This window comes from Notamacropus eugenii, chromosome 6 (assembly GCF_028372415.1).
Source record: "Notamacropus eugenii isolate mMacEug1 chromosome 6, mMacEug1.pri_v2, whole genome shotgun sequence".
NCBI lineage: Eukaryota > Metazoa > Chordata > Mammalia > Diprotodontia > Macropodidae > Notamacropus > Notamacropus eugenii.
The window spans coordinates 377,458,516-377,473,031 of NC_092877.1; the positions used below are offsets into that span (position 1 = coordinate 377,458,516).

The following is a 14,516-nucleotide window of genomic DNA, read 5'->3' on the forward strand; positions in this document are numbered from 1 at the left end:
ACTCTAATCGATGAAAATGGACAATGTGGAATAGGTAGGATCATAGGATACGTACTGTCAATGATGTCCCCAAGCCCCTGGGCATACAGGAGGTCTCTCAGGCGAGCCACCTCGTCCTTCAGCTCCCGGATTAATTTGTTGTTGGGATCCTCATTGATGACAGCATTGCACCGGATCTGTTTGGCCCGGTCAGCATATCTGCAAGGAGGAGAGAAGAGCTCAGTGGACAGGACAGCGCCCATGGCTTCTTGGAAGTCTTCCAACCAGAGGCCACACGATAAATATGCTTTGTAGACTTGAACTTTCTTGAGGCAGTGATCATTGAATCCTAAATCTAAGTGACTTCAATCTATCTAGCCCAATGCCCTCATTTTACAGTTGAGGGAACTGAGGCTCAGGGAGGTAAAATAGCTGTCCCAGAGTGAGAATATTAGGAAGAACAGGAGCAAGAGGCTTTGAGGACTTCCAGAGACTTTGGATAAGCAGTTTTAAAAAGCCCTACATACCAGAGCAGAAGTTATTCATGGGGTTCAAAGATCCTATCCAGGGATAGATTTCAAGGGATACATGAACTTGGATGGATTTCAAGGGATACATAAACTTGGATGGGGACAAACAGTGACATCTTTATTTGCATTAACCTCTAACTGAAATGTAGCAATTCTTTCAGTTGGCAACGTAGGCAACAAACATGGTTCTGAGAAGGGGTCTGGAGACTTCATTAGACCCCCGCGAGGGACTAATGAATAACAACAATAATAAATAAGGTTGGGGACTCCACCTCTAGAGGTGACAACTTAGAAAGAGTCTCTGTATTAAACCTCGTTCCTGCTAACTGGGGCAAAAATGAGAATAGGGTAGCTTGGGAAAGAGAATAAGAAGGCATGAGAGAGGCCAAAGACAGATAACCTATTCAGAAGCATTGGGCTTTTTCATCAGGAATATATTCTTGGAGAACAGATCCAGAAGGTGCTGGACTTAGTGAACATTGAATGACATGACAAAAGTGACAGGCTTAGTTTTTAAGAGACAGGAAATGACTCATTAGTGGTGTGGGAGTCATTTCTGAATCAGCTGCCTGTGGACAATCAAATAGTCAGACCACCCACTTGTAAGATCAAAGACCAAATTACCTTGGAATTGGAGTGAAACAATAGGCACTTTGGGCTTCCAAATGGGAGGAATGTGGTTGCTTTGGGCCAAGTGCACCCCAATATGGAGACAATCCTATCTTAGACAGGTTTTGTTGCAGAGATCATGGAATGACTTCTAACTACCTTCTAACTTCTAAGTACCTTCCATTAACTCAAGTCACTTCTACAGCCATTGACGAGATAATGGTGTAGGCATTCAAGGTCCTGGACTATCTGTCTCTTATATATGTATGAATGTACACACATACATACACAGGCATGACTTAGGACTAGAAGAGACTTAAGAGACAATTTAGTGTAATCCCCTCATTTTACAAATGGGGAAGCTGAGGCACAGGGAAGGGAAGTGACTTGCTCAAGGTTGCAGGATCATAAACATGGACCTGGAAGTGACCTTCAAGGCCATGTGGTATAATAGCCTCATTTTAAAGATGAGGAACCTGAGGTTCAGAGAAGGTAAGTGATTAGCCTAAAGTTACACAGGTTGTAAGTGGGAAAATCAGCATTCAAATCCAGGTTGGCTGATTCCAAGTTGACTATTAATGTCCTTATGATGAAGACAATTTAGCATCAGGTGACCTATGGTGATCTCTCTGATTTAGGAGGTGCCATCCTCAGCCAAGCCCCTTCCTTCCCAGGCACCTCAATGTTTTCCATCCCATCTGTCCTCTCCCAACTGGGTCTATGGCTGAAACCAAGATAACCCACTGTGCTTTCAAGTTGGGGTGTGTGTGTGGTGGGGGGTAGAGTGGAAAATAGAACCAGAGGAAAAGCCTGTTGTTATCACTCTTTCTCATAGCCCTGAGCTTACTTAGGAAGTGAGGTGAAGGGGCTTTGGGGGGAGACATTCACTGGATTTCATCAGTGAAGATGGGGGAAGGGGATATAGCTGGGGTAGAGTTTCCTAAAATGGCCACATGCATCACTCTCCTGCCCTCAAGGAGGGCATAGATGATAGAGATTATCCCTCCTCCCCAGGTCTTACCTCAGGGTGCTGAGGGTCTCATCATAGTTGATGTCTGCAGGACTCAGAGCTGCCACCATAGCAGTCCTGGAATTACCCCCTGGTAGGAAAAAACAAAACTCTCTCAGCACCACACCCGAAGAATAGCTCCATGAGGTACCAACAATCATTCCTCCTAGGGAGCTGGAAGCTTCTTTTTGGATACCATCAGCCGTGACTCCCTCATTTTTTGCAGATAAATCTTCCTGGATTTGAAGGTCAGGAAGACCTGAGTTCAAGACGTCCTCCTCTCCTTCAGTTCTCAACATAGTGGCTGACACAGAGTAGGTACTTAATAAATGCTTGTTGATGTGAGGACTTGTTAGCTGCCTAAAAGTCTGGAATCCCAGACCTCAGTTTTGTTCATCTGTAAAATGGGGACAATAATGTCCATAGCTTATACCTCGCTATGCTGTTGTCTAGACACAGTAGGAATGGACAAATTTAGATTGTTTTATGGTTTGCTGGGCACCACAGAGATGTGATCTCATGTGACCTTCTCTACAGCCCTGTGGGGTAGGGTGGGATGGTTTTAATACCCTCATTTTACAGATGAGGAAACTGAGGGTCAGAGTGGTTGTCCAGAGGTGAGATTTGTGCCTTCCTGGCTCCAAGTCCAGTCCATTATCTATGGAGATGTCTGTAAAGAATATGACCACCTCTCAAGCCCTCTGTCAATGCCAGTTATGATTGGGACTTTGACTAGAGACTTTGATAGACCTTGAGATGCCCATTTCTTTAGCTTGGAGCAGTTGGTCTCTTTCCTTTGACCATTTGTTAAAAACATGATTATTGGTAGCCATGATTGTGCATTTAAGTCATTAGGATGAAGGCTTTTGTTTTGATTTTCCCCCACATCTCATTACACTACCAGGGTGTTCCTTCTCCCTCTGCCCTAAGCCCCTGTGCCAGGGTCTCTGCCTCACTGCCACAGAGCAGGCTCCCAGGTCTCTGCATAGGGACCCAGTATCCTGAAATCCCCCAGTCTCTCCTCCATCTCCTTCCTCTTCCTCACTCTGTCATCTTGGGCAAGCGGCTTCCATTTTCTAGGTCTCATTTTCTTCCCCTATAAAACAAGGGGTTCAGATTTGGTGGCCCTTGAGGTTCCTGCCACCCCTGACCTAGGATCGGTCCTCTGGTTGCTGATCTCTACCCTCCTCCTCCTCCTCCTGAAGCACTGTGCTTGCCTCTGGCCTCAGAACTGTCCCTTCAGGACCCATTATGTGTGATTATCCACAGAGTCCTTGGTGCAGCTGAGAATGAACCCCAGTTCACAGAGTTCCAGACTACCTCAGAAACCACTTCAAGGCTCAAGTGTTACCCCCTTTCTATCATTTAGCATTAGATCATCAAACTAGGCCTGTCCAGACGTCAGAGGCCAACTAGTCCAACCCCATTCACCTACTCTCATTCTAAAGATGAGGATGCTGAGCCAAGGGCAGGGAAACAATCTTCCCAGTCATATCACTCCTACATATGTGGGGTAGAAGCATAAGATCATAGAGTTAGAGTGGACCCAACCTCAGAGGCCACATAGTTCAATGTTCTTACTCTATAGAAATGGAGAACAAGTGTCAGAGAGCTTAAAGACTTGCTCAATGTTCCAAGGGTGGTATCAGAGGTGAGATTTAAACCCAAGCTCTCTGACTCCAAAGCCAGGGTGCCTTCCTCCATCTCACACCCACTCCCCAAGCTCATGGCATCCCAAGGGATCAATCCCAGACCTTGGAGGGACTTGGAAGTTAAACCATCCCTCTCTGACTCCAAATGTGCCTGCAGATTTGCATTCTACATGTCTCTTAGGAAAAGTAGCCATTTTCTCAACCAAAGGTCCTTCATCCTTCCTGAGGAAGGTGGCAAGAGGCAGGCAAGAGAAAGAGAGAGAGAAACTGCTTGGTGCCCTTGGGGCTGGTTTTCAGGAAACTACAGGAAGAGAACAATGATGACTGAATGTGAAGCCTCAGAGAAGAAAGAAGATTCCTTACCCAAATTTTCCCGGAGGAGCCAGGTCAGGACTGAGTCTCTGTATGGGATGAAATCAGTCTTTTTCTTCTTTTTATTCTGCAGAAGGAAAAGGAAGAATCCAAGGAGGTCAAGCCTGGGAGTCCCTTGGCAGGTAAAGGAAGGGTATGAGAGGCAGAGTGGTGGGTCAGTCAAGTGACTTGTACCCAAACCCGGGCATGAACAAGAATCACAGTGGAGGCCACGCCGGTCATTCCCACCCACCTCCTCCGAAGACAGAGCGAACATTGTTGGTTAAACTGACAGCCTCTGCCTGGGGCTGAGATTGAAGGGATACAGGCCCTCTAGGTCACTTTACATCAGAGGCCCTCTGAGGCTTAGGAGTACCCTTGCACACCTGGAATATGAGCAATGGGTATCTCTTTGCTTTGTTTCCTAATCATCAGGCTGAGATGGATGGTCCATGGCCTCAAGCAGTCCTTGAATTTCACTGTAGAAGTTACTACTAAGGTCTTTGTGTCATTCACATGGAAAGAAAATTGAGGACCCAGGGAGCTCAAGTCCTCTGTTTGACAAAGATGGTCAATAAGATACAATTAGGTACTACCTAGGGCCTCACCCAAGGGTACCCAAGTCCATCCCATTGCCAACTGTGCATCTTGTCTTTAAGATATCTAGGAGGTTTTGAAAAACATCTTCTGTAATCCATCTTTCTTTCTTCTTAAACAAGGTGATGATTTTAAATGAGTATCTTAGTTCATTTTATGTTTTATCTCAACTACCCCATGGTCTGAGGAGGAAATGACTCCAGGTATCACAAGGAAATAAACCAAAGCACAGAACCATAAATGTTCTGGGTCACAGAGGTAGAGAAGGGCAGAAGTGTGAACTTGAGGGAATTTCAGTCCAGTGGCTTTCCTATTAGGTGATCCTGAGTTCCCTCCCCAATTCCAAGCCTTATAGAACACATACAAAAAAGAAACAGAGGCACAAACCTTGTTTGGTCCAGAATCCTGAAAAAAAAACAGAGAAACTAACTTAGAAATGCTAAGAAAAGCAAATCATGATGAGCTGATAGAACTTAGAGGCCAAAACAATAGAAGGGGAAATGAATTGCTGGCATTGCTAGAGTAAACCAGCCAGAACTTAGAGGCCAAAACAATAGAAGGGGAAATGAATTGCTGGCATTGCTAGAGTAAACCAGCCCTCTGGGCAAACTGCCCTTCCCTCACATTGGTCCTGGTAAGCAAGCCAAAGAGAAATGTGGCTGTCTCAACAGTTGTCTGTCGCATATTAGAAAACAGCTGAGGGAAGACACTGGAAGGACTCCTGGTGACTCAGATTTCTGATCCTGATCCTGCTAATAACCCTAAACTTTCCTCAGAAAAGCACAAGTTCCCTGGGCCCATGAAGAAGAAGGATATTGGATCCAAGAATAAAAGTTTTAAGAGAAGAAAACCCTGGCTCTCAGAGGGTCCACTTTCCCTAGGACTACCTGCTCTAGTAGTTACTGAAAAAATTTCTTTATATTTCACAGCTGAGCTAAAGAAGAAATTAGCACTGTGCCTGGATGGGGCCTAACAGATCTTCAGAAAACTAACACCCCTGATCTTTAGAAAAGATAGACACAGGAAGCTTTAAAATCATCTTTGCCCCTGTCTTGGGCCCATGGCAGAGCTGACATGATGGAGCCTACAATCAGAGATCCTTCCTAACTAGCCAGTATGTCTCCTTGAATAAAAAATAGCTTTTGAGCCAAACTCACCATTTCAGCTAGAGCAGAGATGACTTTTCCTAGTGTGGTCAAAGACTTGTTGATGTTTGCTCCTTCCTGTTGAAGAGAAGAGAACCCCAATATTGGAAAACAAGTCAAAATAAGTTTCCTTTAGAAGCACGTGCACACGTGCATGCGCACACACACGTGTGTGTGTGTGTGTGAGAGAGAGAGAGAGAGAGAGAGAGAGAGAGAGAGAGAGAGAAAGAGAGAGAGAGAGAGAAACTGCTTGCTCAGGAAATCTCAGTGAATCTCTATTCTCTCTGAAATAAAGTCCAAGTTCCTTTATTCGGTCAATAAGACTTTTCACAGTCTGATTCCAGTCTTTTTTTTTTCCAACCTGCCTTTCCATTATTTTACCGAAGGCTCTCTGCATTCCAGCAATATCCATTTACTTGCTGTTCACCAAATATGACATTCCACCTCCCATCTGTAGACCCCCATGCTTGGAATGTGTGCACTCGTGGGCATGTGCGCACATATATACACATGTACATACATACACATGGGCATTTGTAACTGACCAGAGCTGTCCTCCATCTGTCCTCAATTAAAGATGGGAAAACCCGAATACCCAGGGGAAATTGACTTGATGAGAATCTCGTCGAAAAAGGCACCGACTTTGTGGCTAAGATTTTGCTTATTTGGACATTCCACTCAACCTAAGTCCTTCCCATTCCTTAGACCCTGGAGTGCTCAGGGTAATTGCCAGGTTTGATTTCATTCCTCACCCCCTAATTTTAAACTCCATCTTGCTAGGACCACTCCAAGGGAATGAGTCGACCCTCATGGTTGCTAGCCTCCTCCAAGGGAAGCACTGTAATCCTAGGTCAACACTCTACTCCCTTCCTTTTGCTGTTGCCTGGTGGTCCTGCCATCTTCCCAAAACGGGAAGACCCTTGGTCTCCGTGAAATTAAACTCAATAAATATATTAAGCTTTGATTTTGTTTTGTTCACTAGGAATAATACAGAGACAAAAATGAAATGGTGGAAACTTGATGAGTATTATATTGGGGGGTATTATCTATGAGGGAAATGCAGTAGGTACACAGATGAGTAAATACGGAGTAAACAATTGAGAGTGGGAAAGAGGGAGGAAAGAGGAAGAGAAAGAGGGAGGAAGAGAGAAAGAGGGGGAGAGACAGAGAGACAAAGAAAAGGGGGGACTCAGTAATAATGGGAGGGTTGTAGCACCACCCCTGAGCTGGGCTTTGAGGGGAGTGCCTCAGGGTCCTGCTCTACAGTCTGCTGGGTGCCAGACTCCCAAGGGCACCTGAACATTCTGTTCTCAGAGGTGCCATCAGAGGGAGACTTCTCAAAGAACAGTCACACTAATCTTACCTTCAGGCGGGTGCCCTTGGCTCCTGTCGAGTCTGCTCGCTCACTCCCTGCCAAGTCAACGAGGCTGATCTTGCTCACCTGAAAGCCAAGTCAAACCAGATGTTAGGGGGCACTCCTGAGATTCCTGTGGATCTAAAGAGGGTGCAATAGCACCCAGCCAGGACACCTGGGACCCCATGCTTGGAGCCCCTTGTGATCTCTGAGGTGTTGAAGGAGGCCAGAGACTCCTTGAAGCTCAAAACACATGCTATGATATGGAGGACAGTGACTAAGCAAAGGAGGAGGTCTTTTTGAACCATGGGAGAGGGCTCCCCTCCCACAAGAGGTGACATTTGAAGGATGGGTATAACAATGATTACTGGTGTTGGCATAGTGACGTTTGCAAAGTACTTCATTACCTCTCTCTCCCTCCCCTCCCATTTTATAGATGACAAATTAGAAATGTGGGATACTTGCTGAGAGTTACACAGCTAAGTGTGAGTAGGGAAATCTGAACCAAGGTCTCTCTTAGCTCCAGGTCCCATTTCCGGTAACCTGGGAGAATATTTCTGACTTTTTTCACCGTCCTTCATCAATGCCTAGATTATGGGCTCTATCTCCCTTCATATTTGTCATTTACTTAGGCCAAATGGAAGATTCCTTTCATGCCCTACCAGGATTCCTGGTTTTGTCCCAAAAGCAAAGGCCTTGTGAAAAGAATGTGGCTGCTCCTTAGGAATGACATCAATGAATCAGTGACTGGAGCTATTCTCTCATCATGCCTTCCCCTAATCTGGGCCCTCTGTGCTTTCACACTATTCCACAGTCCTTGTCACCCAAAGTAACCATGGTTTGAACCAGGGGCGTGTTAATTGGTTCCAAATGGGGGCTATACTTGTGGCCTTCATTCCAGGTCACTCCAACACTGAGGGACAGATTTGATAATGGGAAAGATGGACTTCTTTCTTCATGCCCAATGCCAGGCCCCAGCTAGCATTTTGCAGCCAATGGATTTCTAAGGCTTTCAAGAGGAGAGGAGAGAGGGAGTGTGTAGACAGACAGACAGATAGATAGATAGCTGTATATATATATATCCATTTTACAGATGAAGATAGTGAGGCTCACAGAGGTGACAGGATCTGCACCTGGTCACACAGAGAGAATATATCTGAGGTCTTCCTGTTTCTCAATCCATCATTTCTAACCACTGAACTTCCCTGCCTCATCTCCATGAATCTACCAGGTCTTCACTTCCTGATCACCAGTAAATTAAGGCCTCAGGACACTTACTTTTTCTGTGGTGATGTTGGTCTCAGCATCATGGCGTTTCTGTGTGAAGATGATGTTAAAGACGGCGTGGGAGCGGCTGCTGGTCTCATTCATGTTGGTGGCAGCCACCGTTCTATGCAGAAGAAAATGGAAAATGTTTAGGAAATTCTAAGCCTTCTTAGCTAGGCTGATCATCTTTAATAGACCAGGCAGGGGAAATGTCCATGATGCTGGACAAATCCCAGGATCCTAGATGGAGAGAACTGGAAGGGGCACTGGAGGTCAGTGAGTCTAAGACTCTCATTATACAGAGGGAGAAATTGAGGCACAGAAAGGGGACAGAAACAAGGAAGGAATCAAGGGCCTTTTAAGTGCCTGCTGTGTACCTGGCACTGTGCTAAGCTCTTGGCAAACGCCATCTCATTTGTTCTTCCCAACAACCCTGTGGGGAAGGTTTTCTCATGATCATCTCCATTTTACAGCTGAGGAAACAAGAGAGGAATTTGCCCAAGGTCACACAGCTTAGTAAGTGTCTGAGGTTGAATTTGAACTCAGATCTTTCTACACTGCCTAGCCACCAAGGTGCAGAAAGGTCATGAGATCTCAGAATCAAAGATTAATCCTCTCACTTTAGAGATGAAAAAAAACTGAGGCAGAAGGAGGTTAAGTGACTTGACCCTGGCCACTCAGCCAGGTGGGACTCGAACCCACATCTTCATGGTTAGAAAGCTGGCTCTTTATAAACTGTCCCATGAATATTTGTCAGTGGGCTTGTGGGATTCGTGTCTCCATTAATTGTTATATGACCTTGAACAAGTTCCTTCTCTCTGAGACAGCTTCTTCCTCTGTCAAATGAAAAGGTAAAGTCCAATGAGATCTTTTTCAGCTTTATCTAGATGTTTTTGTTCTATTTCCTCTAAGATTAGATATGCTTTGGGTTCTCTGTGTTCTCTGGCCCCCTGGGCAGACAGATGGATGCTTCAGGACCATCCTGGATGCGGGAAGAAGGGACCAGAAGCCAGATCTCCATGGTAACTGAGCCTCGTCTGAGAAGCGTGGATGTGACTAGCAGGGGTTTAGCGGGGAAGATATGATTCACTTCTAAACCATCAAAGGTAAATAATCCAAGCGCATCCTTCCCACCCCTTCCTGTACAGCCGGCCCCAAGTTAGAGATAGAGCTAATCAGTAGGCTTGGGCTTCCTTCTGTTAAGGCAGTTCACCAAGAACTTAGAGGGTACCCACTGGGTGTTGGATGCTGCTAAACCTGAGACAAAATCAAAAGTAGTCAGACTATGCTTTAGATCTTAATTTGGCGTCTATGTGGAGGTGATTGTAGGGGTTGCCTAGGCTGGCTTTCCCAGAGTGGCAGGCTATTGCCACTCCCTTCCTGACCAGGACAAATTACAAACATTTGGGGCTGACCCACTTGTCATCTGGGATAACCTGATTCAGAATTTGTCATAGATGTCCTGAGGGCAGGGACTAGTTCATTTTTTTTGTCTTTGTATCCTCATTGCCTAGTCCATGTTGATCACCTAACTGGAGATCAAGAAATGAGGGGCGGCTCAAATGGCTTCTACTTGGCTCTCTCGTGCTGATGGTGGCTGTGTAAGGGGAAAGGCAGTGCTGAGCAGAGGGTCCCACTACCCAAAAGAAGCACAGAATGTCACAGGGTTGGAGAGCTGGAAGGCCACCTCAGTGGCCTCTTGTCCAGTTCATATGTCTAGACATGCTTGAGTGGTCTTGCAGCCTCTGTGGAAGAACCTCAAGGAGACAGAGCCCATCCTTCCCACCCAAGGCCACCCACATCCAGACAACTCTCATCACTAAGATTTCCTGACCTTCAGCCCAAATTGGCATCTTTACAACTATCACTCCTTCTGCTGTTCCTGGGCCTGTCCTCTAGAGCCAAGCAGAACAAAGCTATTCCCTCTTCCAAATGCTAGCCTTTCAAAAACTCCAAGACAGCCAAGTGTGGGCTTCTGAGTCTTCTCTGGGCTAAACACTCCCTGTGCCTTTAATCAATCTTTATGTGACATGAATGTGCTACCAGCCTCCTAGAGTCTAGTACCCATGCCGGGAGCCCAGAATTCTTTAGCTCCAGGCTGGACACTAAGAACAGAGACCAGAGATTGAGCTAACAGGCTTATTCAGAGATCTTCATTGTTGTCTGGTATTTACAAGGCTCTCTGAGCCTCAGTCTCAGGATCTGGAAGATGGAGATGCTCTACCTTGCACTGCCTACCTCCAGAGCAGCTGTAGGCATTAAGGCAGCCAGGATGGTCAGAACAGTGACCCTCTTTTCCAGAGTACTCCCAGGGTTGGCCAGGACCTTCAGCCATGGCACCCTTAAGCTAAATGCTCAGAGGACACTGTATTCTGAAGGGGCCACACTGATATAAGCCTGAGGAAAGAGTCTTTATCCACTAGAGCTGGGCATACCTACTGGTCATCGTTGGCTGAATTCAGAACTTTGGGCTCAAGCAGTGGAGGAGCGAAGACTGGGAAAAGTTCTCCCTACCCCATTGCAGCTGGCCCGTGGTAGCAGAGGGCAGCCAGGCTGGGATATGGAGAGCTGAATCAAACTTGTTGGGGATCTTTGAAAAGGAAAGGAGGCTGGCTTGTTTCCCAGAACCTGCAGCAGCCCTGGTGAAAGGAGCATTGAGGCAAATTCCCAGTGAGGGTCACTGACCAGGCTCCTGCAGCCAGCTGGCAGGGGCTGTAAGTCTATTCAATAAGGCGAGGGGATTGGGGAGGGGGAGTTTCTCCATAGAAACCAGCAGCCTTTTCACATCCCAAGGCTGTTGGCCTCAGTGGGGAAACTCTTTCTCACAGAATCAGAACTCAAGTTGGTCAGTAGGACCCTGGGTTTGAAGATGAGAAATGGTCAGCTGGGACTGGGATAGCCAGCCCAGAGAAGGAGAGCTGATCCAAATAACCAGAAGATTTGGATTCTAGTCTTGGTGACAGCACTTTCTAGCTAGTGTTACCTTAGGTGAGATACTTAACCTCTGAGCCTCATCTTACTCAGCTATAAATTGGGTCAATTCCTACCTACCTTGTTGCTGAGAGGAATGAATATGGCAATGTTAAGGAAAGCATCATGATAAAGAGGGTGGAGGCAGTCAGGAGGAGCAGTGGATAAAAAGGTGGTCCTGGAGTTAGGAAGATCTGAGTTCAAATTTGGCCTCAGACACTTATTAGCTGTGCGACTCTGGGAAAATCACTAAACCTCTGTTTGCCTCAGTTTCCTCAATTGTAAAGCAGGGATGTTAATAGTACCTACCTCTCAAGGTTGTTGTGAGGATCCAATGAGGTCAAGTTTGTGAAATGCTTTATAAACCTTAAAGTGCCATAAAGCACTAGCTATTATCAATATCATTTCCAAAGTGATCTTTCTCAAAGCTTTGTACAGCCATAATTCGGAGCCTTATTATATTCCTGTACTCGCAAACTGCGAATTATCAGTGGCAACTCCCATTTCTTTCAAGGTTTGAAATTTGCAAAGCACTTTCCTCACAAGAGTCTTCTGAGCAAGGTGGTGCTGGCATCATCACTCTCATTTTACAAGTGAGAAAACTGAGGCAGCCTAGAGATGGGACAGGTCACACAGCTCTAGAAAGTGAGCACAGACCTCTGACGTCAGGTCCAGTGGTGCTCTTGCCACTGACTGCCTCAGGCTGCCTTTCCACAGCAAGGAAGGGAGGGATTTGAGCCCAGACCCTTTGATCTAAACCCAGCCTACTTTCCACTTGAGTGTCACTTTCTAGCTAAAGAAACTGACCCAGAGATGAAGAGATTTGCATGGGAGAACACAACCAGTTACTAGCACATTTGGTCTGGGCTGAATCTATGATTTTAGCAGCAGCAGCAGCAGCAGCAGCAGCAGCAGCAGCAGCAGCAGCAGCAGCAGCAGCAGCAACTCAACGCTGAAATTTCTTCCACCAATAGCCATCAGTTACTGCTTTGCAACTGTTGTCTTAGAGTTTAGAATACTGAGAGGGTAAATGATTTGTCCTGGATCTTGCACTCTGGATGTCAGAAGTGGGATTCAAAGCGGGGTCTTCATGATCCTACAGCCAGCCTAGGTAACTCTGCCCTTTTAGGCAGGACAAAGCCCAGATCTCTTGGTTTAGCCTAGTACTCTTCTCAGAGTCCCGTTCTACCTTTTCAAGAAATGTTTGCTGTGGTCACTGAGGGTCAGGGATCAGAAGATACCCCAGCTTGTCCTCTTCTACCACTGGGATGGGGTTGGAAGATAGGAGTATCCTAGACAAGGGTGTGTGGAGTCACCTCTAACCTGCTCCTCTGGATGGCCCATTGTTAAAATTTCTGTGTGAGTATTTACACCTCAGAATACAGCAAATGCTACAATCCCAGAGTTGACATATTGTTTTGTCAGTTGTCTAGACTCAAGGGATGAGGGAAATGTTCCTCACGCAAATTCGATTTAAAAGTGTGTCTTGCATACATTTCCCCCATGGAGCTTATCCTTATACCCTCAGCTTAGATTTAGAGCTGGAAGCAAACTCATGGGCCCCCAAGCCAAACTCCCTCATTTTACGGAAGAAGAAGCAGGCACGGGGGATGTTAAACAATGACTTCCCTAAGGCCACACAGCTACCATGTATCTCAGTCAGAATAGGAACCCGGGTCTTCCTGAGTCCCAGCCCACTGCCTTCTCTGAAGTGACATAAAACTCCAAGTGGTAAATCAGCATCAGAGATGTTAATGACAACGACTGGTTTACAGCAGGTACTTAATAAATGCTTGTTGAATGAATGCTGAATGTTGAATTATGATGCTGTAAGGTTGCCAAAATGGAAGCAGTATCATACCCACTTTACAGATGAGGAAACTGGGTCCCAGGGTCAGACAGCTGTTTTGAGAGAGGTAGGGAACTGGGCTTGGATTCAGGGAAACCTGAAAACCAGACCCATGTCAGACCCTCATTAGCTGTGTGATCCTGGACAGGTCACAACCTCTTTATTACTCAGTTTCCTCACATGTAAAATGAGAAAGATGGACATGATTGTCCCTGGTTCCTTCCAGAATTAAAGCTACCTGGTACTATGTACTGAATCAAAGTCTCGGAGTGGGATTTGAGCCCTGGTATTCCTGTTTTGGTCCACACACTACCTCTCATCTATGTAGCACAATTCATAGAAGACTCGTTATGACTTTGTTCACAGCACTTTCCCAAGCATCTCAGCTGACTCTCATGATGACTATCCCTTAAGCTCTGCTTCAGTTTCCTCATCCATCAAATGAGGAGGTTGGACATGCAGAGTAGATGGGCAGGGATTGCAACCTCCACATAAGAGGTGAGGGAGTTATGACAGAACCAGGAGCACAACCCAGGGGTTCCCTGACTTCCAGGACTTTTCTCTCCCTTCTTCACTAGGGCAGATTCTTTAGGGATAGAGGGAAAGGGGGCTAGAAGGAAAGAGAAATGAATAATTGAGTAGGGAGAGTGGGCTTCTCCTCACACACACCTAGCTTTGTTTCCCGAGTCCATTAGATCTTGGATGTCATTGTAGGAGGTAACGGCTAGCTTGGAGAGGTCTTCTACATATGGACCCATGAGGGGGTGCTCCCTCACTCGAAGGTTGCCCTTGTTTTTGGGGTTCAGGAGATCCCGGACTCGTTCACAGTAAATCTCCATGTAGCTGACCTACAGGACAGGGAAGTAAAAAAGAGGCTGTTGGTGAGCTACAGATGCGGAGGTCTTAGGCATCATTCCAGAAGGTACAGATCCACTAAGGTCCTGTTCTATGCCTGGGCTCCACACCAGGATTACAGAAGATTTGGAGAGAAGTATACTTGTCTCTATCATGACAAAGTGTGTTTGGGATCTCAACCCACTTTGCTGAGACTATGGTATCCTGAGGCCCATCTATGTGTGTGGAGTTCAGGTTGGGTACCTTGGGTAGAGGAAGAAAAGATGATTCGGCTCCTACCCACTTTTCTGGTCTCATTGCCAACTACTGCCATCCGTGTGTCCTGTTGTTCACCTAGGTGGGTTACTCCC

At 46.2% G+C, this 14,516-nt stretch overlaps 1 protein-coding gene across 4 annotated transcripts in view; it reads right to left on the reverse strand.

Moving 5' to 3' along the window:
- Positions 1-14,516, reverse strand: part of KIF1A (kinesin family member 1A) — a 195,640-nt gene that overhangs the window by 111,931 nt on the left and 69,193 nt on the right. For all 4 annotated transcript variants that reach the window (XM_072618743.1, XM_072618745.1, XM_072618742.1 and 1 more), the window contains exons 6-13: positions 13,981-14,159; positions 8,505-8,616; positions 7,236-7,313; positions 5,885-5,950; positions 5,115-5,132; positions 4,143-4,218; positions 2,140-2,218; positions 56-198 (exon numbers count right to left, since the gene is read on the reverse strand). In XM_072618743.1, coding sequence (XP_072474844.1) covers positions 56-198; positions 2,140-2,218; positions 4,143-4,218; positions 5,115-5,132; positions 5,885-5,950; positions 7,236-7,313; positions 8,505-8,616; positions 13,981-14,159 — 751 coding nt within the window. The remainder of the gene's footprint in view (positions 1-55; positions 199-2,139; positions 2,219-4,142; positions 4,219-5,114; positions 5,133-5,884; positions 5,951-7,235; positions 7,314-8,504; positions 8,617-13,980; positions 14,160-14,516) is intronic.